This window comes from Mesoplodon mirus (genome assembly GCF_964341445.2).
Source record: "Mesoplodon mirus genome assembly, chromosome: 15".
Taxonomy (NCBI): Eukaryota; Metazoa; Chordata; class Mammalia; order Artiodactyla; family Ziphiidae; genus Mesoplodon; species Mesoplodon mirus.
The window spans coordinates 51519172-51542755 of NC_138991.1; the positions used below are offsets into that span (position 1 = coordinate 51519172).

A 23584-nucleotide genomic window follows, 5' to 3' on the forward strand; every position below is an offset into this window, starting at 1 on the left:
GTGCTGCAGAACTCGCTGCCATGATGGAATGTTCTGCATCTGTGCAGTTCAGTTCAGTAGCCTCAGCCACTTCTGACAACTGAGCCCTTGAAATGTGGCTGGTGTAACCAAGGAACTGCATTTTAAATTTTAGTTAATTTAGACTTAAATGTCTCCTTGTGGCTGGTGACGATTGTGGACAGCATAGATGGCATTGTGAAAGTGTCCTGGGGACCGCCTGCATTAATGTCTGCAATTTGTCGCCTCTCCTGTCTCTTTCCCATGTGACTCTGTAGGTTTCCTTGCACCGATGAGATGAGTCTATTCCCCCATCTCAAATCTGCTTTGGCCAGAAGAGGAAGGGGTATCATGCCAGTTCTGAGCCAGGGCCCCAAGTAGCCTTGCACATTTCCACTCCCTCTCTCTCTCTTTTTTTTTTCCGGTACACAGGCCTCTCACTGTTGTGGCCTCTCCCGTTGCGGAGCACAGGCTCTGGACGCGCAGACCCAGCGGCCATGGCCCACGGGCCCAGCCACTCCACGGCATGTGGGATCTTCCTGGACCGGGGCACGAACTCATGTCCCCTGCATCGGCAGGCGGACTCTCAACCACTGCACCACCAGGGAAGCCCTCCACTCCCTCTCTTGCTCTTCTGTGATCACCGTGAGAGCACGCCTAGACTAGCCTGTGGATGGATGAAACACTCAGCAGAGCCGAGCCACCCCAGGTATCCCAGCCGAAGCCATCCTAGATCCGCCAACCACTCCCAGCCAAGACCTGCAGCTGGCTGCAGATGCAGGAGAGATGCCAGCTGAGCCCAGGAAAACTGCTCAGCTCACCTGCAAACTTGAAGGTTCTGTAAATGCTTATCGTTTCAAAGCACTGATTTGGGGCTTGTTACACGACATTACTGCAATAGGTAAATAATAGGTCGTCAGTGTTTGTTCTGTAAGGTTGTCAGTGTTTGACTAGTGAAGGTGGAAGAAAAGCAGGAGAGATTGTTGTCATGGGAGTTAAAAGAAGAAAGTGTTTCCAGAAGGCGGTGGTCAGTTGTATGGGGTGCTGCTAAGGGGTCAGGCAAACAAGCAATAGTCAAGTGCTCCAGAAATCTAGGAGTTAATCTTGGGTTGCTCGCTTTCCCTTATCTTCTTCCAAGAAATCCTGTTTTCTCCACCTGAATCCATCCTCTACTGTCCTATGCACCGCCAGCATCTTGGTCCAAGCCAACATCACGTCTTGCTGGACCTTTGCAGAAGCGTCCTTACTCGTCTTCCTCCTACTTTTGTCTGCTATAACTGATTCTCATAGTAGCAATATGCATCGTCCCTTCCTTAAATACTGCAAGGGGTTTTGCTTATACTTGGGTAAAACCCAAACTCCTTACCTGGTCTAAAACTCCTACCTCTTTCTCTAGCCTCATTGTTTCCCTCCGTCCCAACCTACCACCTTCTAGCCACGTGGACCTTATTTTGGATTCTTGAACATGCTAAGCTCATTTTCACCTAAGGGCCTTTGCATAGGACATTCTCTCTGCTGGGGATGCTCTTTTCCTCTTATGGTTGCATGGTTGTTTCTGTCTTATTTTGCTTAAATGTTACCATCTCAGAGAGACCTTCCTTGACCACTGAACTTAAGTCGCCAGCTCACTGCTGTTACTTGAGTTTATCTTCATTCTTCATTCTCTATAGGTCTTTTGTTCTTGTTTCTGTGAGCTGGGGTACTGCCTGCTTTCACTCTAGAAGGGGAGGGCCTTGAGCTCGGGGCCTGGTCTGTCTGGGTCATGGCTGAGCACCCAGTGCCTAACACAGCCTGCCACATGGTAGGTGCTCAATCAATACTTACTGTTTGAGTGAAGATTCTAGAAGGATTTTCTCTTGAACCCTTTGCTTCTAAGGTACATCTAGGGAACCTGTAACCCAGGACTGAACACAAAGCCCACTGGTACCTCTTCTAGACTCTATATGGTAATTAAGTAATTAAGACTAAGAAGAGAGTTGTAAGGAGATGCCAGATGCAATACAATAGAACCTAAAGGATGCTTCAGGTGCATTCACTTGGCCCAAAGGTGTTTTTACTTCTTATTTAAATGAGGTGGGTATTAAAAAATTTAGGAGGCTCACACAAAATTGTGGATTTCTGATTTGTCTTGAAAACTCAGGAGATGTGATTGGCAACTCCAAGGGTACATTCCCACAAGGAATGTGCTGGATGTGCCGGAGGGCAAGGATATGCTGGAGTTCAGCACCGGGGCCCCGGGGGTCCCTGGTTTACAGGTCAGCCCACCCTGCGCTGAGGATACATGCTTCCTGCCTGGCCCTGATGGTATTTGAATTTGAGGACATGTAATAAAATACTGACATCCTTATCTCTGAATGGGGCTCACAAGAAAACTTTCAAACTGCCATTTTGAGATTTTCTGCAATGAACAAATGTTATTACCTAATGAGAAAAAAATCAATAAACATAATTTTTATGAAAGGTTATACTATAGACTAGAAAGACACAATTTGCATGAAATGCCCAGAGAAAATGAGACTCCTGAAATAAAGTTTTCACTTGCTGTTTCCCCAGATAGCCCAGGGGTAGAAATTTACTGTTTTTTGCCTTTTGGGACAAGGGTCCTTTGTCCTGATTTATTTGCAGGCTCATATTCATAAATATATAGGCTTTGCCCACAGCAAGGCACAATGGTTCCATTATAATAGCACAGGGAGATCAGTTTGGTGCTTTGTGACCACCTGGATGGGTGGGATAGGGAGGGTGGGAGGGAGGGAGACGCAAGAGGGAGGAGATATGGGAACATATGTATATGTATAACTGATTCACTTTGTTATAAAACAGAAACTAACACACCATTGCAAAGCAATTATACTCCAATAAAGATGTTAAAAAAAAATGTGGTAGAAGCCAAAGGATTCCAGGCCTGAGGCAACCTGATGGCTTGCTTAATCCCAAAACAAATACCAGGCGAAAATTCCAACAACTATAAATCAATTGGAGGAATCTTTTGAAATTTCCTATAAGATTATTTACCTTATAAATGCTATGAAGCCTGGGATTAAAAGTACTCTTAAACGGCATTTGCCTCCCAAGCATCAGGCACTGTGCCATCTACTGGGGATGCATACTGTGGTTCCTCGGCCAGGGATTCTAACCCCGGACTAGCAGGGGGAAAAGACATTCACCAACGACCTTGGTCCAAGACACTGCTGCTAAGTGCAGTGGGAGTGTTGGAGGCTACTTTGGGCTCAGGAGAGGCACGGGGTGGGCTATCAGGGGAGCTCTTAGCAAGTTTCACAGAGGATGTGGCACCTGAGATGACCCTGGAAGACTGGGAAAAGGTAGAATGAGTGGGGACAGTGGGGACGGTCAGCAAAGAACAGCGCAGAGGGAGCGATGAACAGTTCATGTAACCAGTGATGGAGCATGTAGCTCACACAGCCGGCTCCCTATTGGCTGCTTTTGGCAGTTTAAGAATATTGGCAACTAAGATACCAACAACAACATAAACATGTACCAAGCACTTCATATGTAAAATACTGTTAAAATGGGGAAAATAATAATAATAATACACAACTCATAAGGTAGTTTTGGAGGATTATCCCCTTTAAACCTCACAACACCATATGCTGTAAGGCTTATGATTACTCCCATTTTACAGATGAGAAAACTGAGGCTCAGAGAGGTTCATGACTTGTCCAAGGTCAATAGCTAGTAAGTAGAGTGGAGTTCAAATGGCAGGTCCTGGGTTCCTAACCCATTCTAGTCTCCCTTTAAACTAAATCAGAACCTGCAGGGAGAGGAGAAGGAAGGCTGAGGGAAAAACTGTTGCAGCCCTGTGGAAATCCAGCTGGCCTGCATGCATGGGGCCCCATGTTTTCAGAGTTTTAGGGAACAAAATGGTTCCTTTCCTCTCTTTCTTCTGTTCTTGAGAAGAGGGAAGAGCGGGGCAGGGAGGGACACATAGAAGGCTCAGTGGAGAAAGACTGATATTAATAAATTTTTTTTCTTTGTTGTTTAAAGAGGAAGGTGGGAGGCGGAACAAGAAGGAGAAGGAGAGTGGCTAGAGGCACTTCTGGGAACCCATCCTCAGGAAATAATCAGAAAAGAGAAGGGGGAAAAAAGAGGCTTTCTGCAAAAAGATACTCATCAGAACATTATTTACAATGGTCCATTACTGACAATAGCAACAGGAAAGGGCTGAATTAAGCAAACTCTGGAATTCCTACTCAGTGGAATACTAGTGGCATTAAAAAGGGTCATTATCCTTACGGAAGCTGCAGAGCAGCAAGGAGAGGACGGGCTGGTATTATAATGCCGAGCGAAAGAAGCAGGATACCAAATCCTTGCTGTCATTATGGAAATATCTGCAATGTACATTGCTAGAGAATGGAAGAGAAGGTACACAAAATGAGAAGGGTTGATTGGCTTAGGGAAAGGCAGGGGAGAGATGGGGTTAAGTTGAATCGTTTTCCCACCTTCCGTCTTCTATTCATATACTCTAGAACATTCTTTCCTGAAGTGTCAACTGGTACCCACTAGTGGTAGGTGAGATGATTCTAAAGGGTACATGAACATTTTAAATAATAGTTCTGCCTTTTTGTGATGTTTTTGGTTATGTTTTTAGGTGTAACAATGATAGTATGGTTACGTTTTAAAAAGGAGTCAATTTTCAGAGACAAAATATGTCCGGGATTTGCTTCAATCAAACTGATCTGGGACGCGGGGAAGGTGAGTGAAGGCACACATGAAAACGCATTGGCCGGGAGCTGGTAATTGCTAGAGCTGGTGACGAGAGATGGGGTTACACTGTTCTCTCTATTTGGTGTATTATCTGACATTTTCCATAATAAAAAGTAAAAAAAAAAGTTCTGTATTTTCATGATTACTTTCCATGTAAAACAAACATAACTATCTAACACGGTGACATAAAGCTTCCTTCTAAAATACATATATTTAGCACAAAGAATGAGTCCACAGAAAGGAAATAATTAGGTAAATATTAGATCTGCTATCCTGGGAAGGTTAAAGGGTGACGAAGGCTTAGACAGGAAATGCTCTGAACGCTGGGATGTCTGCGTGGATGATTTTAGGGAGAAGCTTGGGTGGAGATGCAGCCCCTACAGAGGAGGACGGTCCCTCGTCCCTGGTCCCCCTGCTCCCCGGCTCACCTGCAGCTGTTCTCCCCGGCATCGTGCAGCAACAGCTCCGCCCGGCGGAGGCCCAGGCGGGAGAAGGAATGATACAAGGTCAGTGTCACGTCGCTCAGGCTGTGGATACCGTCAGGCTCATCGTAGACATTCTCCCAGTACGCGCGGAGGCCCGGGGTGCCCGCGGGGTAGTTCCCATACAGGTAATAGTCCAGCTGCCCAATGATTTCCTGATTCACCACGGCTTCGAACTTGCGGGCAAAGAAGGTGGGCCGGGCTGTCTGCTGCGCTCGTGAAATAAAAAGAACAATGTCAGCAAGTGGGGATGAGGGTAGGTGGGTATTTAGGAGCCAGGCTCTGCAGCCAGCCTGCCTGGATCCACATCCCAGCTCTGACACTTACGGCCCTCTCTGTTCTCAGTTTCCTCATCTGTAAAAAGGGTGTTAGGATTGAATGAGTTAACATTTGTAAAGCATGTGAAGCAATGATGGACATGTAGTAAGCATCATTTAAATATCTGTGAAATAGGGGATTCCCTGGTGGCGCAGTGGTTGACAGTCCGCCTGCTGATGCAGGGGACACGGGTTCATGCCCCGGTCTGGGAAGAGCCCACATGCCGCAGAGCGGCTGGGCCCGTGAGCCATGGCCGCTGAGCCTGCGCGTCAGGAGCCTGTGCTCCGCAACGGGAGAGGCCACAACAGTGAGAGGCCCGCGTACCACACACACACAAAAAAAGAACCAGGGTTGGAAAGTGCAGAATCCAATGACCTGCAGGGCTGCCTCGGATGCCTGCAGACGCTGGCTGGAAGGCGCGGCTCACCTGGAAGCGGTGAAAGTCCTGTGGCTTGAAGTCGTTGGGGGAGCAGCCGCACCAGTCCACGATGTGCTTGTACTGGCACTTGCAGCCCAGCTTTCGGTTCCAGTTGGTGATGCGCAGGTTGTTGTCCACCATGGTGTCGCAGTGGGGACTGTTCTCCAGGACCGTGTGGAAGAAGGACTGCGGGGCAGAGAGGGGCCAACCTGAGACCTCGTCCAGCCTCCCTCGAGTGGGCTGGGGTGAGGGGTCCTTCCCGAGGGCCACCTGACAGTGAAGGGACTCTCCTGGAGACTCAGCTGTTCTCCCTGCAAATGGGGTCAGTGCCAGTCCAGGCCAACCAAGGGTACACCCTGGAGGTTTTGTCCAGGGTGGCTTAATGCTGCTTAGAAGTTACTGCTCTGAGTGTTTCTCTAAGATGTCTCTCCCCAGCAGCCTAGAAACTGATTTCAAGACATCTCTTATCACCCAGGACATCCTCTGTCCGCTCAGCAGAGAGAGAGAAATTCCCTTAGGGTATGTCAACACATGGGGACCGGAGAAAAACACTGGGACAAGTTTCTAGAAAACCCTGGGCCAAAAGGGCTCTTGATTTTGCAAATAGTTAGACCTGAAACCAAAGAGACTCAGGTCTGAGATATCTTGAAAACAAAGACTGAAGCTCTGGAATTTCACTCCTGGGAGAGGGAGGCCAGAATCACAGATGCCCTCCTGCCCTAGTCACTGGAGTAGCGACTACAACACTGGGAGGGGAGGAGGTGGGGGTCCATTGGGCTTCCCACTGTCCGTGGTGCTGAACCAGGCGCCGTAATCTCCCCCTATTCCTGAGGCTTGGTCAACCTCTCCTAGGAATCCAAGAAAGAGGCAATGCTGAGAGTGAAAAGAGAGATCAGAGAAGAGACACATGGTTGGAGCTGCTAAAAGAGAGAGAGATGGGGTGTGTGTGTGTGTGTGGGAGGGAGAGGGGGAGAGGGGGAGAGAGAGAGAGAGAGAGAGAGAGAGAGAGAGAGAGAGAGAGAGTGTGACTTCTATTTGGACAACTGTTTTATAACAACCTCAGATACCAGGCAGATAGGTTTTCCCCTGCTCTCTGCTTCCTAGGGAAAGCTGTTGGGGAACACGTGTCTTCCTGTTACAAATTCATGGCACAGCCTTCAGATTTCTTCTAAACTGGTCCCCTGGAGGTGGTCTGGGAGAAGGGCAGGACAGAAAGGCTGGGATGGAGGAGGTGGGATCTAACAGGGACGCTGGAGTATAAAGTGCCTGTGTGCGCTGGGAAGTGGGGGATGGTTGGGACAGAGAGAACCAGCATTGGGATGGGCACCTTGACTAAAGAGCCAAAGCCCCAAACAGTCTCTTCTCAATGGGTGAGTGGACAAAAGGAGGCTCTATCCACACCCCAGCTGCCCTTCTGATGATGTTAAATGACATGCCTGTGAACCTGCATTTTAAGCTTGAATCGTCTACAAGCCCACAGAGGCACATATTCTCCATCAAGCAGTGAGGGAAAGTACCCAATTATCAATTGCCCTGTGTCCTTTTGTAATGATACAGAAATTCCCTGTAAGATAATGGATGAGGAGGTTATCAGAATTGATAGAAAAGGTGATTTTCGCTGAAATAGGATTAAAAGCTGATTACTTAACGTGTGTGCAGAATAGCAAAACCTGGCCCAGTGATGACAAGCCCATCATCCCTCAGGATTGAAGTGGGCAGTCAGCCTTACTCAGAGCTTGCCCTTGCCCCAGATGTCGGTGAGGGATGTGGAAACCATCAGATGAGTTGCATTGTCTTGTCTGGCCTAGAAACACACAATCTGAGTGGTCCAGAGATGGGGCACAGCCAGGAATGGTGGGCCATTCATGGGAGGTGTTGCAGGCACAATAGAAACAGAACCAGCTCTGGAATTTTCTGAAGTTGGAAATTAGGGTGAAAGTGAATTGGAGGTCAGGGAGCTAATCTAGAATCTCTGTCCAGGTCTGATAAGAAGGCTGCTGGCACGTCATGGGCAACACTTCAGCACTGAGTCCCTACCCATTTCCAGATGGGGCTGGGGCTGTTTCAGAATACCCTGCAATCTTACACAATAGGACTTCTGAAATAGGCTGAATGTTTGTGTCCCCCCAAAATTCATAGTTTGAAATCCTAACCCCCAATGTGACAGTGTGAGGAGGTGGTGCCTTTGGGAGGTGATTAAGTCATGAGGGTGGGGTCCTCATGAATGGGATTAGTGCCCTTATAAAGGGGACCCTCACCCCTTCTGTCATGTGAGGACACAGCAAGGACTGTCAGTAGTCAGCCTGCAACCCAGAAGAGGGATCTCACCTGACCATGCTGGCACCCTGATCAAGGACTTCCAGCCTCCACAACTATAATAAGTACATCCATTTTATTGTATTTTGTTTTAGCACCCTGAACTAAGACAGTTTCCCATCCTGAGGTCTGAAAAGTGGGGAAAGACTTCCCAGAGCTTTTCAAATACTTCCAAAAGCCGACAGGAAATGCCGAATCCCAAGCATTTGGACACAGTGACTGTCAATGCAGGGGGCTAGTGCAAACCCAACAGAAGCCCTGGCTTTGGGATCACTGGAATTTCTGGTGTGACTGATGAGGCCAAAACTACTGTCTGTCAGGGAATGATAGAATACTATTCAAAATTAGAAAAGGAATTCTTGGGTTGAAAAGTTATTACAGGATTGGTAAATGTGGAGGATCTGTCAAAAGTTGATGTGGGTGTTTCCTGAAAAAGCCAGCATATACAGTTATGCAGGTTACACACTGCACAATTCTAGGGGGCGCCATTGTTATTGTAGGTATGAGAGCTTTGTATTTATATAAATAACAGTTTTCTGAAAAATGGCAATAAAGTGTCTTGTTCTAACAAAATCAGTATATGGTGATGGTTTTACGACCAATGGGAGCCAAGTGTCTTGAGGAAGAACTGCCTTTTTTACTTTACATCTTTAAAGATGTTGTCTAGATTGCTGGTGGCAGCATTGTGCATCTACTCCATACAACCTCCATGTAGACTGGAGGGGACCAGGGGCCCTGCTGTGACAGTAAGGTCCCTGGTAGCCAATACAGTTCCCCATCTTCCTCTGGATGTTTGGAGGACAGCGTATTGAACCCTGTGTGGCTTTGCCAAAAATTCAGCAAAAATTCAGCATCCACTTTGCTCCAAAGGCTAGAGCCAACCCCTACCTTCCTCAGGGATTTTCTCCTGGATACTCACCTCTGCAGGAAGCAGGGTGTAGGAGTAGAATTGCTTCATTTTGGTCACCAGATCGTCTGTGGAGAACGTCACATACTCAACAAACTTCCGGTTTAGCAGGAACCAATCTGAGCCGCCATCCACAGCAATGCCCTCTGGGATCCGCCGGTCCCCCAGGCGCCACATGTGGGCATCACACTCCAGAAAGAGCCGGTCCAGGCCCTGTTTCCGGATGAACCTGGGCAAGACAAAGTAGTGCTTAGCCCTGAAAGAGCGCCACCTAGAGTCCAAATGAAATGGCACAGTCTTGGCAATAAAGGCATTTATTGAGTACTTGTTGTGTGCTAGGGACTGAGCTAGGGGCTCTGTGTGTAGTTTTTCACTTGATCTTCACAAGCGAGGCTGGTGTCTATAACCCTATGAGGTAGGTACTATTATTATGCCCATTTTACAGATGAGGACACAGAAGCTTAGAAGGAGACTTGCCCACCCAGCACAATTAGATGGCAATGATCATCTGCTACATCTGCTTCCTCTTTAGAGAACTTTTGAAATCACCTTTTCATGCCATGGATGCCTTGGCAGTTTGGTGAATACAGCCTATGGACCCTCATCTCAGAATAATGCTTTTATTTTTTTAATTATTTTTAAAAAATTAATTAGTAAATTAAGTATAGTTGACTTACAATATAGTGTTAGTTTCAGGTTACAGCAAAGTGATTCATATATATATATATATATATATATATATATACACACACACATATATATATATACACACACATATATATATTTCAGATTCTTTTCCTTTATAGCTTATTACAGTATATTGATATAGTTCCCTGTGCTACACAGTAAATCCTTGTTGTTCATCTATTTTATATATAGCAGTGTGTATCTGTTAATCCCATACTCCCAATTTATCCCATTGCAGAATAATGCTTTTAAATGCATACAACAAAAATACACAGGGTTACAAAATATTTTCAAAAATACCAAAGTGATGATATAGTAATTCACATGATTCTTGATTCACACATTAAAATGAGTATTACAAAATATTTTTTAAAACACCACATTTATGATAATTACATGTGTTTCCTTTGTAACACATTTAATAACAAGGTCTTGTCGTAGGTCTAAAAACTACTGTAATTTTGAAGAAGAGGTGAGCATATATGACATTTAGAAGTGGTTGCATCAATTATAATGCGATTTGAAAATATGTGATTCCTGGGCCTTTCCTGGCGGTTCAGTGGTTAAGACTCCACGCTTTCAATGCAGGGGGCATGTGTTTGATCCCTGGTTAGGGAACGAAGATCCAATATGTCACGTGGCATGGCCAAAAAAAATAAAATGTGATTCCTAACAGTAACTGCTAATACTGTGGTGGTTTGTTACCCTACATTTTGCCTACATTTAGCTAGATTTCAGTTAGAGTTTAGTGAAAATTAAGATCATTTTCTTCCTATTCAAAGTCATAGACCCCTGAATTCTATCCATGAACCTCAGATTAATAACTCCTGCTCTAGGACACACACACACACACACACACACACACACACACACACACACACACACACACACACACACACACACACACACACACACACACACACACACACACACACACACACACTTGGGATTCTGCTAGCCAGGCAGGGTGGAATTGGCATTTCCTAATTTGTAGATGCAGAAATCAAAGGTCAAAGAGCTGGTAAGGTGGGTGTGTTGGGAGGGTAGACAGAACTGGGGCCAAGCTCTCTGGCCAAAACTCTCAGTTCATTTGCAGTTAGCGTTAATTTCGCACCTACTATGTGCCAGGCATGTGCTGGCCTTGGTGGGAGGCAAGGAGAAGTGAGGATGGTCCCTGCTCCTCAGGAGCTGGTTATCTCGTTGGGAGTTTATAGTCTACAGGTCTCCCCACCCAGGGATCTTGCTGCCCCTCCAGCTCATACAACATGAAATCAACCATTTTAAAGCATACAATTCAATGGCATTCGTTCATTCACAATGTTGTGCAATCGTCATCTCTACTTTCAAAATATTTTGTCACCCCCAAAGGAGACCCCCATCCTCATCAGCAGTTACTTCCCATTCCCCCTTCCCTCCAGTCCCTGGCAATCCATCTAGGGATTTACCTGTTCTGGATATTTCTTATAGATAGAATCACACAAGTTGTAGTCTCTTCCACTTAGCTTCGTGTTTTCAGGGTTCCTCCACATTGTAGCAAATAATGGGGCTTCATTCCCTTGTTTCTGTCTGCCCAGCATCCATTCTCTGGGAACCACACCTTGATTTTATTTTGGACAGTTGCTCACCCTCAACTCTCAGTTCACTTGGTTTGTCTCACCCCCAGCACCAGGGGTGGGAACACAACTCAGCCTGGTCAATCAGAGTATTCCACCTGCTTGGCTGCCATAATTGCTTCATGGATGGGTAAGCAACTCAAGCTGAGTCTGAGACTAGGTTCTGGATTTTTGCTGGAAATACTAGGAAGGAGGACTTTTCTAGGGGAATTTTTTCTGGAAGAATGTAAGCTGAGGGCTGCTGACAGCCATCTTGTCACCATGAGTATAGAGGTTGTCTGATCATGAAGGTAACATAGAAGAGAAGACAAAAAGAGAGAGACGGAGAATGGGAGGAAGGGAGAGAGGAAGTAAGGGAGGGGGAGAGACAGACAGACAAAGCCTTGATGACTTTGCTTGAGACCCTGGATCTTGCTATACCTGATTCACCCCCAGACTTGACAGTAAAGTGCTTAAGGCATTTTAAGATGGGATTCTGTCACTTGCAATTGAAAAAGTGCTGACTAATACATTCCTGAATGATTTCCCCTTTATCGTTACCGTGATGAATGCAAATGTTCTTAGGCTCCAGATAGGGCAGGTAGCCATGGCTGTGGCACATTAATGCCACCTCTTCCACTAGAGCAGGCTGCATCCCCCACTGTGTGTCTAGAGGTCTTTGTGCCTCCATGGCAGACCTCATCTCTGTCTTCACATTAGAGTTACCTGTCTCCTCCGAGGTAGATGCTGTGCTCACTAGAACTGATCTTGGCTTCCTCCTTTCTGCCTACCTTACAGGTCCTGGAAGAGTACAAGGCATCTGCTCAGGAAAGGTCTATGGTGATGACCAGACGTCAGGGCATAGAAGCTGGAGATAGTTCCACCCTGTTGGTCATGCTGAATTCTACAAAGAATCTCTCCCATTGGGCCTCCCACAAATCCACCAAAGGGAACTGCCTGAAACCTCACTAATAAACCCACATCCCTAACACTTTCTTCTGCGTAAATAGAGGACCTGCTTCTTGACATTGGTCACTCACTGAGCACGATGGTGTAATATATTTAATTCTTAACCAAACTGATGCTAGTGTAATAAAAATGGTGACAACAATGATGCTGGTGGTGAACGGACTTAATTCTGCTAAAATGTGCTTTTCATCTACATTGCAGTGTGGCTCTACCAGTAACCAGCTGGGTGAATTTGGAAAATGATGACCTTGACTCAGTTTCCCCCATGGGAAACTGACAAAGTTGGGCTAGGTCTAGGTTATAAAATTAAATGTCTACAGGGGTCAGACAAATAATATAAGTTTGTGAGGTGGGCTTAGTATAAGATAACAGGGTAGGTGGAGTTAGCAAAGACGTAGAGACTGCATTTTCTGAAAAGCACTCAAATCCCTTAAAAAAAGCATTTCTGGCTAAATAAGACATATCCCTAGGCTGAATCCAGCCCACAGACCACCAGTCATAATAACGCTGGGTTAGGTAATCTCTAGGGTACTTTCCAGCTGTGACATTCTCTAAGTCCCTCTGTTATACTCAGGAAGAGGTGTGGGGCAAGCATTAGACGGATGCATGGGAGCCCAAAGAAGGCTGACAACTTTTCTGAGGATACAAACAAGGGCAGAAGCCAACCAGAAGACCCACGTGTCCAGCGTCCCTGGTCCTGTTCTTTCCCTAACACACCTTTCCTAGTGCCAAATCCAAGTTCATTAGCAAAGCCATGTCCTCTCTGGGGAGCGACCTGGTGAAGGGTTTTCAATACACTCACCATAGCACTCACTGACACCAAACTTGGCTCTAAATGACCCACTGAAGGAAGCCGCCAAGTCTGAGGAAATAAAATCCTACCTCGACTCTGGCTGGTGCCAATTATATGATAATGTCCAGTGGGCACACTTAACTGTGTTTAAAACTTCAAATTTTAGATACTCTATATCAAAACTTACATGGTAATCAAGACCAACCGAGAATAAGAGAGAGAGAGAGAAGAAATACAGGTGGGACGACTTGCAAAATGTTTCTTTCCGTGGACCAGCTTTTTAATTTCATGTTCCATTAGATGGGATAACAGCATCATCTTGCAATTTTAATGTGATGTCCCGGACCGCAATATCCAAATACAATATTTATGCAGTAATCTCCAAAATGAAATATTCACGGGGTTGGGAGATTGGCTGCTGTATTTACTGCCTTCAAAAACTGATAAGCGGCAAACACATGCTTTGGTTAATTATGAGTAAATAGAGACCACAGATTGCCTAGGTATCAGAAAGGGGCTACCAGGAACTTAGGTCTGGACTCGGAGAAGGTGGCAGACACCCAGAGTCTGGGTATCTAGCAGGCGAAAAGAATCAGCTGTTTCAACAGTGATTTGCTTTTTATTCTTCCCCGTGGATTTACTATAACTTGAAAAGGTAAAAGTTGGAAACCATAGTAAGTTTGTGAACACCTGGGTGAGTCTTGTCATTAATGCTGGCTCACCAGGAAAAGGTGCACGGCTCTCTCACCTGAGGAATGGAGGGAAGATTTGCAGCAATGGGCCCAATTCACAGAAGGTGACCAACGATGCTGACCTCCCTTCAGTTTTGTTTCCAGTTGACCTGGTTACCTGGTACAACTGGGGTCAACAGGTGACACCATAGAAGAGCAGACATGAAGAGGGTCTGGTACCAAGGCTGTCTGCTTTCACTGAGAAGTGGGGCTGGCTTAACTTCTCTGAATGCCAGTTTCCTCACCTGTAGGATGAGCTCCATGACACCTGTCCCGACAAGTTTCCAAATCAGCTGCAAAATTGTGATGGGTGATGTCTACAAAGGTCCTTGCAAAGTAAGCACTCTTCACCCAAGCAATGGGCTGACCCAACCATCAGTTCTTTTTTTCATAGAGATACCATCCCTCCCCAATCCTCCTTTGGTGTTTTATTTTTCTCCATAGCACTTTTCACTTTCTAATATAATATACAGGGTATTTATTAGTTTATTGCCTATTTCTACTACTGGATGTAAGCCCCAAGAGGGCAGAGATTTTTGTCTATTTTTGATCACTTCTGTATTCTACTACAGTGCCTAACATACAGCTAGTGCCCAATAAATATTTGTTGAGTGAATGAATAAAGGGAAAAATAACAGCCATGTCTGTCAGGCAGTCAGGAAGTAGCTGTCATTAGTTAGCCAGGTATCAGATTTTTCTAACACACATTCGACAGACAAAGGAACTGAATCACAGGAAGGTTAAGTAATTTCTCCAAAGTCACGCAGCTAACAGGCCTAGACATGAATCCAGGTCTGGATGAATCCAATGCAAATGCTTAACTACTCTGCCATTCTTCATTTCAATTCGCCAGGGTCCCTCCAAAAGGACCCAAAGGAAGGATCTGAGAACTTCTATTTCCTCAAAAAGACAATGCCCAGAAATGAGTGAACCAAGACAAAATGGAAGAGGCTTTCAGCCAGACCTCACAAGGGCTCTGTCTTCAGAATAAGTTACTTAAGGGCAAACATGGTATCGCTTGCATTTGGTTTTACCTCCTGGGCTCTCAGGGATGGTTTGCCTCCCTGAGATTTTTCTCCACTGCCACAATATGGGACAAAGTCAGAGCTAAATATGCTTCTACTAGGATGTCACAAGGACCAAATCTACTCAGTTGAGCATCAGAGGAAATCAGATGGAGGATGGCAAGGGGTCCTGAATCTCCCCCATGGGAGAAGAGGTCAGTTAAGAAAGTATCTGTAGCCTTTGGAAATGGCCTCAGAAAGGGCAGACAATGAAGAAGTCTCTCAATTCAGTTAATTCCCTGGCTACAATCTCGGTATATTCATCAAGTGTGGAATTATTCCAGAACTGTCTTGTCCTGTAATGAATTCTGAAAGGAAGAACACTGCCCCTCAGATTTTACAGCATGTTTGAGCAAGAAGGAATCTCAGCAATCAGCTAATATAACTAATTTTATAGATAAAAAACCCCAACACACTGAGACTCAGAAAGGATGTGTGATCCAAAGTCATCTGAAGTCACACAGCCTAGAAAAATATTTTCTCTTCTTCTATTTCTCTCTCCAGTGATCTCCCACTGAACCCAGATTACTCCTTTAGCCTAAGTACAACCTAAGCATTTTAGTTTAAAAATAAAATCATGGAACAAAGCATGAAAACACAATGTATGAAATCAGCCAGCTATGTGAATGGACTCACACAAAACAGCCATACCACACAGGGGCCAAACTTTGGGCTCTGGAGCCAGAATATTTGGAACAAGTCCTGGATTTGCCACTAACCTTGGGTGACCTGAACACGGATGCCTCAGCTTCTTACATGGAAACTGGTGATTGTCATAATATCTGCCTCAGAGAGTTTAAGTGAGATTATATTATATATGGAGAGGGCTTAGCGTAGTGCTTGGCACTTAGTAAGTGCTTAATAAGTGTTTACCAAGATACTTAACTTCTTCCCTCATCAAGCCAGAAAATTAAAACTTCTACCTCTCCTCTTCTCTGTTCTGGGATTTGGTAGACAGGCATGTGTAGGGCACCTCCACAGCTAAGGAGAAACCCTTTAGGCTCTGAGAAGCAATGCCTTTTCAGCACCAAGGACAGAAGCCCAAGCCCTCATAGTGCACCCATCTCCTGCAATTATTTTAGTTCAGCAATGCCCATGGCTGTGGTGGTAGAGGGTGACAAGCAACACGGGCACCCTGATTCTGTCTGAGAACCACAAATACAAAACCCTCCCATCTTTCCAAGGCACAAGTCGGTGAGGATTCAGGTCACTGGGTTCCTAGTTTGGCAGCTCCACAGGGGCTCCGCTAGCCCTTTCTCACATGTCCAGTGTGGGTTATGCCCCTTCCCAAGCTGGGCTGGAGTCAACTGTCAGGCCCCAACTCTGCAGTAGTTGGAAGAGAAAAGGGGCTTGGGGTATTTGCTCATTCAGCAACTCTCCAAGTCTCTGTGCTGAGAATATGGTTGTGAAGAAGACAGACATCATCCCTATCCTCTCTCTTCTAGGATGAAAGATAAAACCATAATATTTACCATTTATTGAGCACTTGCTACTTTCTAGGTCCTGTTCCTTGTATTTAATATATATTCTCTCATTTAATCTTTTGTTTTTGTTTTTTGTTTGTTTGTTTGTTTTTACATCTTTATTGGAGTATAATTGCTTTACAATGGTGTGTTAGTTTCTGCTTTATACCAAAGTGAATCAGCTATATGTATACATATGTTTCCATATCTCTTGCCTCTTGCGTCTCCCTCCCTCCCACCCTCCCTATCCCACCCCTCTAGGTGCTCACAAAGCACCTCTCATTTAATCTTCATCACAATCCTATGAGGGTTCATTTTCCAAATGAAGGAACAAAGACACAGAAAGGTTAACTAATTTTCCCAAGGCTACACAGTTGGTTAGTGGCAAGGAAGGGATTCAAACCTTAGCAGTCAGGCTCTGGATTCCACACTCTTAGCTACAGGACTATAACACTACTCTAATAAATAGGTAAGTAGTCATAAACAGCTACAAAACACATGAATATGTAATTAGGTGTTTGTGATAAGTGTTATACAGGAAAACTTAGAGCGCAATGACAAAATAAAGAGACAGGAACTTAATTAGTGGAGACTATTGGGGAAGACTTTGCTGAGGAGGTGGCACTGACAAGAAGGATGAGAAGGAATCAGTCATCTGAAGAATTTTGGAGGAGACAGAAATAGTGTGTGCAAGAGCCCAAATGAACGAAAAGAAGCTAACGTGGTAGGAGTGGAAGCTACAGGGAGAAGCTCAGCTTCACTACCTCACACCAGAGGAGACCAGTCACAGGAGAGGCAGACTCTGACCTGATTGGTGGAAGGAATGTATCAGCCATAAGTACATGTGGCCTGGACATGGCAGGAAACTCCACAATGAACATACCTAGGGAAACGGTATAGCACAGTGGCTAGGAATGTAGACTCTGGAGCCAGACTGCCTGGGTTTGAGTCTCTTTCCCCATTCCCAAGCTGTGTGTTGTTTAATCTCTCTAGCCTCAGTGTCCCTATCTGGAAAATGGGCATGATAATGACTGCACTTACACCATGGGATTGTTGTGAAAACTGAAAGAATTAACATCTCTAAGGCATTTGGGCCAGTCTCTGGCACACAGTAAACTCTATCATTACACATTCCCTGGGCAAAGAAAGCTGACTTGGCTTTGACATTCAGGAATGGAAAAAAACCCAGCCTGAGCAGAAATGCAGAGCTAGGGGCCCAAATCCTGGAACTGAGAATCCCAGGCTTGGTGGCCCATGCTCTTCACATGGGCCCAAATCAGCTTGCACCTCTAAGAGTTTAAAGGTCCATTGAGGGCTAACTGATTTTCCCTATTTCACACATATTTAAAAACAATGTCTACTGCCTTCTGTTCTTATTATAAAAGTAATGCAGTTCCTCCATAGAAGGCATGGAACACAAAAAGAAAGAAAAGAAGGAAATAAAGAACCATGCTCTATGTCTCAGAGATGACACTGCACATATTTTCCTTCTAGCCTTTGGTCCAACTTTGACATGTATTGTTTTGAAAAAAGAAAAGATTGAAAGTTGACCTCAAAACTCATACGGAGGGCTTCCCAGGTGGCGCAGTGGTTGAGAGTCTGCCTGCCGATGCAGGGGACGTGGGTTCGTGCCCCGGTCCGGGAAGATCCCACGTGCCGCGGAGCGGCTAGGCCCGTGAGCCATGGCCGCTGAGCCTGCGCGTCCGGAGCCTGTGCTCCGCAACGGGAGAGGCCACAACAGTGAGAGGCCCGCGTACCGCAAAAAAAAAAAAAAAAAAAAAAAAAAACAAAACTCATACAGAGGCCCAGAGAGCGTCTGTGTACACAGCTTTGTATAGGTGCCTGTGTGATGCTAAGTTTTATTTTGACATGGCTACCATAACTGGATTAAATAAAGTGAACATGCAAACAGGGATAAACTCACCGGTTGGGTTTAAGAAAAGCAAGAGGGAAATGCAATCTGCTTTCCCCATTGGAGATGAGATATTAATTACCTCCTCCCATCAATCATGGTGCTACGAAACAGATGGGGAGAGAGCTCTTCTCCTGATAAGCAAGTTGGCACCAAAGGGCCTCCTGAAAGCAGATTTGCTTGGAGGAGGTTCCTGGCCAGGCTCTCGATGGATCTGACAACTTTTGGTTAAACAATTGCCTATTTATACATCAAGGGAGGTTTGGGCCTGAAGATTAGTTCAATGTCAGAGAGAAGAAGCTGCTGAAGCTGCTTTAGCTGCCATGCTGGTGCCCAGCGAGGGACTGCCGCCTCTAGCAAGTGGGCCCCAGACCAGGGAACAGGAAGAAACTTGTTTATGCCACTTCTGGCCTGAGGGCTGGGACCCCTCCTAGCTTCCTTCTGGTCTAGTCTTCTTACATTTGAAATGCTAGTTGTTTCTCTAAGAGTTGTAGAAAGTGTTTCGAAAACATTAATCACGTGTATATATACCATCTTCAAGGCTTTTCCATCATTGTCACCATCACCACTATCAACATCACCACCATCATCAACTTAATATGAGTAACTAACTATTCCAAGAGCTTACTCACATAGTCACTCATTTAATTCTTGCAGCAATTCTATGAGGTTGATTTTATTATCATTATTCCCACTTTACAGATGAGGAAACTGAAGCACAAGTGATTGATGTAACTCACCCAAGGCCACACACCTAGTGAGTGCTCAGCATACGAACGCTGGCAGTCGGGGTCCAGAACCCAGATTCTTAACTGCTATGCTATAGGTTTTATGAAGTCTGTATGAGACTTTCCTTAATATTTCTTTTCTAAACCAACTTTAGATAGCTTCAACTGTTTTCTTTTAAACTTAGTCTTATTCTAAGCATCATGTCCATGAAATCATAGATGGGCTAATTATATAAATTTTAGTTGATATACATAAAATCAATACTAACTCTCCCATGATGCCCATTTATGAACACCCCAAAATAATCTCACATATCACTGGTGGATTGTGAACACACTTTGGGATAGGGTGACTCTAGAAAGTAGGGGAAGGACTGATTTTCCTCCCTTGCTCCTTTAAAAAGGATTCTGCTTAAAATCAGCAGAGTTTTGCTCTTTCATCCACACACCCCAAGAACTGAAAACAACAGGTCCTCTCAGATGCAGTCATTAATTATGGGGTGATAAAAGTCAGACCTAACCAGACTCCAATGCCAGCTGTGTGGAACCTTGAGCAAGTTAAAGCAACTTTGCAAGCCTCAGCTGTACTCTTGAAAAGAGAATAAAACAACTCGAAAGCACCTGGCTTGGCACTTCCTGTGGTCAGTGAGGATACTCAGTCCTCTGCAATCCCCACATCACTGTCCAGATCTTATAAAGAAGAGGACATGGAGAGTCAAAGCCATTTGTCAAAGTCCCCTGGCTGTCATACGGCAGAGCTGGCATTTTGGCACAGGTGTCTGGACTCCATTGCCCAAGCTCTTACCACTACACCACACTCTGCCCCAGGGCTAAGCACTGGGGCCCTGGTGACCTTGAATTATTTGGAGAACTTAGACCAATCAAGGCCAGAAAATTCCCAGAGGAAACTCTCTTCCAGCTGAGGGAAATGATTTTCCCTTTCCATCTCCCTGTAAGGGGGCTGTCCCTACACACTGAGCCTTGATCAGGCTGCCGAGATTTGGGAAACTTCTCCAATACTCCCCGAGCAGAACCCAGGAGTTCCCGGGGATGTTTGCCAAGACCTGCTTATTCAGGGCACTTACTTCTTTTAGCCCTGCAGAGGTCATCTGGGAAACTGATAATTGTGCTATATGTCTTTCAATATATCTAGCTACTTCATTTTTGGAGGAAAGCAAGGAAATACAGTGAACACAACACTCCCCTTGATTTAATTATAGGAACAGTCAGGACCAATTTGGCAGCTATTAAAGTACCAGTTTGCCTTTATGCCATCTCTTAGCAGCGGGAGCTGGAAGTCCAAATTGGCTGCTAAAGGCTGAAGTTGGGGACGGAAGGTCAAAACTGCTATCAAGAGCCATGTGGAATTAAAAACGAAGGCGCCCTGTGGCCTATTTGGTATCTCACTGCTTGCTTTTGTCCCTCTCCATCTCTCTGTCTTCTAAACTCTCTGCCTCTGTCACACTGTCTGGTCCCGAAGCATGAAGCATCAGAATGGGAAGGCATTTGGAGATCATGTCATTCAACCACTTTGTTTTTCAAAGGGAGAAAATGAAGCCCAGAGGAGCAGAGTGGCTGCCTCAAAGCCACCCAGCATATTGGAGGAAAGCAAGACCAGAACACAGAGAGGCTGCATCATGCAGGGATTTGAGCTTGGGCTCTGGGGACACACTCACTTAGGTTTGAGTCCTAACCCTGCCCTAGTTGCGTGAGCTTAAGCAAGTTACTTCACCTCTCTGAGTCTCAGTTACCTTACCAGTAAAATGAGGCTAATATGTTGAGAAGGGTCACCGTCTGGAGCCAGAAAATTAAACCAACACAAAGCGAAAGAGAACTAACAGAAGTTAATGGGTGAGGGTGGTTAAAAGGTACAAATTTTCAGTTATAAAACAAGTAAGCTCCGGGGATGTAATGTACGGCACGGTGGCTACAGTTAACAATACTGTGTTGTACATATTTGAAATTTGCTATGATCTTAAAAGTTCTTATCACGAGAAAAAAGAGTGTAACCATGGGTGATGATGGATATTAACTAGACTTATTGTGGTGGTCATTTTACAATATATACATATATTGAATTGTTATATCACTTACTTGAAACTAATATATGTTGGTTATATATTAATTTAAAAAAAGATTCCTGCCAGTGAACTACTTGGCTATTTGATGTGATGTGTTTATTTTACTTTAACCCTCTCCAGAAATAATAAGAAATAATTAAGCAGCCAGAAAAAAAAAAAAAAAAGAATTAACAGAGAGTCTGGGCTTGATGATATCATTTGAACTGCTTGATGCAGCTATGTCTGAAGTCAGATACTAATGTTTTAGTTGCATCACCCAATAACTTCCTTTACCCTTTAAGCGAGTTTGGGCTGAGTCTCTGTCACTTCCCACCAAAAAGGGTCCTTCCTAACATGCCGTCAGTGCAGAGCCAGAGCGAAGCCCCACCCAGGCTGCACCCGTGGGAGACATGAGGGAAGATGGGCGTGGCTAGGTTTGTTCACTCAGCAGGTGAGGCCTCAACTGACAAAGAGGAGAAAGTCACCGTTGATGGCTCATTTTACTATTGAATTAATTCTAAATTAATCTCCTGAATTCATCTAAGTGAGAGAATCCCAGCTGAGGACTCATGCGTGAGTGTTGGAACTTGTGAGCTGTTTTGCCCAGAGAGCCTTGGGTTTTAGGGTTTTAGAGGGAGATGCAAGCAGCAACTCCTTAGCCTGCGTCTTTATCCTGCTGTGCCGTTTGGGTACCACCTGTCAACTGCTGATGCATATCAACTGGACAAGATGTACTCATACACCCAGAGGCACAACTCTGGCCTATACACCATCTATTTATTTCTCCCACCTGCAATATTTGAGTCCAATATTTATCATGGCAATGACATCATCACTACCACCACCATCACCATCATCATCTTCATAGGGCATTTACGATATGCCAAATGCTTTATATACAACATCTCATTTAATCCTTCCAACAATCTCGTGTGTATAAGTCCATTAATGCTTCCATTGTACAGATAAGGGAACCGGCTCAGAGAGGTTAAGTCACCAGTCCAGTGAAACACAGACAGGACGTGGTGGATCAGAACTTCAACCCAGGAGGTATGACCTCAAAACCTCATGATTTTAACCTCTGTGTTGTAGCCAGTTCCTAGCACAGGGTCTGGAAATAGTAGATAGAGAATAAATACTGAGCAGGCTGAAACAACAATACTAGGGTGGATGTAATTCAGACACAAGTCTATCAACTTACAGTGGATTCCTTCTAGTGATATGACTTTGCACAAAGCATGTATTATAAGTTACCTGGAAGTGAAGAAGCATCTTCATTCTCTACCTAAGGGTGGGGATACCAATATCTGGTCTAGTTCTGATAACTTACCACCTCCATGGAATCTTGTTCAGCTCCACCCTGCTTCCATGGGCTTTGGGGCCAGAGAATTGGGTTCAAACTCTAGCACTTACCAGCTGTGTGACTTTGGGAAAATCATTTGGGCTCCCAAAGCTCCCCTTTCTTCTCCTGACAGATGGAGATAATAATACGTATTTTTACATGGAATGACTGTAAGAATAAAGTTGGATCCCGTGTGAAAAGGGCCCAGCAGAGCGATGTGCACTTAGCAGGAACACAGTCCACTATATGTCTACAATTCTTCTTTATCCACCAGGCCTCTTCAGTGTAGTGGCCAGAGCATGCTATATTAATCTGTGCTAATTTACAGAGCATCTTCAAGTCTGGGGGCTCCTTTTAAGTGTAAAGAATGCAGGCTGCCAGGAGGACAGGCCCAATCTAGAAATAGACAGCTGGATGCAATCAAAGTTAAAGTTAAGGAAAATGATACAACCCAAGGATTCTGGGGTTACTTCCTGAAAACTCAGGAAATGGAGCTCGCTGCTTGCTCCTGTGGATCCCTTCTGTGGATATCTGGGTAAAGTGGATCACAGAAACAGCTAAAATGACACCTCCACTGGCAGTGGCAGAGGACACCTACAGCAGCGATGGCAAACTGAAATGCCAACAGGGTGAGCTAGGGGAGAGGGCAGCAAGGACTGCAGCAACCCGTAGAACGTGGGCTTTGTCTAAGATCCAGATCATAACTTCCATGAGGAAATTCAAGCACAGGTTTAGTGGACCTTTGGCTCTTTTAAGATGAGCTGGAAATCTGGATTTCCCTGGGAAATATTGCTATTTTTAAATGGGGCTATTAACTTTCAAATGAAGCACCTGAATTAAACAAAACAAAACCAGCACGAAGGCCAAACAAAACACATTAACACGCTAAAGGTATCCTGTGAGCTGCCAGATTAAACTCTGAATGCAACGCTAGGAAAAGGCTCTAAGATGGCAGAGTGATCCTGGGCAGTGTTTTATGTCCAGATGGTGGAGCGGATCCTGTGGTCCCTCCTACAGAGGGTGCTCAAGACTGTGTCCCTTCTAGCTGATCTCTGGCCACGGAGATTTAGACTCAGCTCA

The 23584-nt window shown here is 45.1% G+C and overlaps 1 protein-coding gene across 1 annotated transcript in view; it reads right to left on the reverse strand.

Annotated features, from left to right (window-relative positions):
* XYLT1 (xylosyltransferase 1) overlaps positions 1–23584 on the reverse strand; it is a 306853-nt gene that overhangs the window by 22291 nt on the left and 260978 nt on the right. The window contains exons 7-9 of the mRNA XM_082645213.1: positions 9176–9392; positions 5950–6126; positions 5151–5413 (exon numbers count right to left, since the gene is read on the reverse strand). Of these exons, the coding sequence (XP_082501339.1) occupies positions 5151–5413; positions 5950–6126; positions 9176–9392 (657 nt within the window). The remainder of the gene's footprint in view (positions 1–5150; positions 5414–5949; positions 6127–9175; positions 9393–23584) is intronic.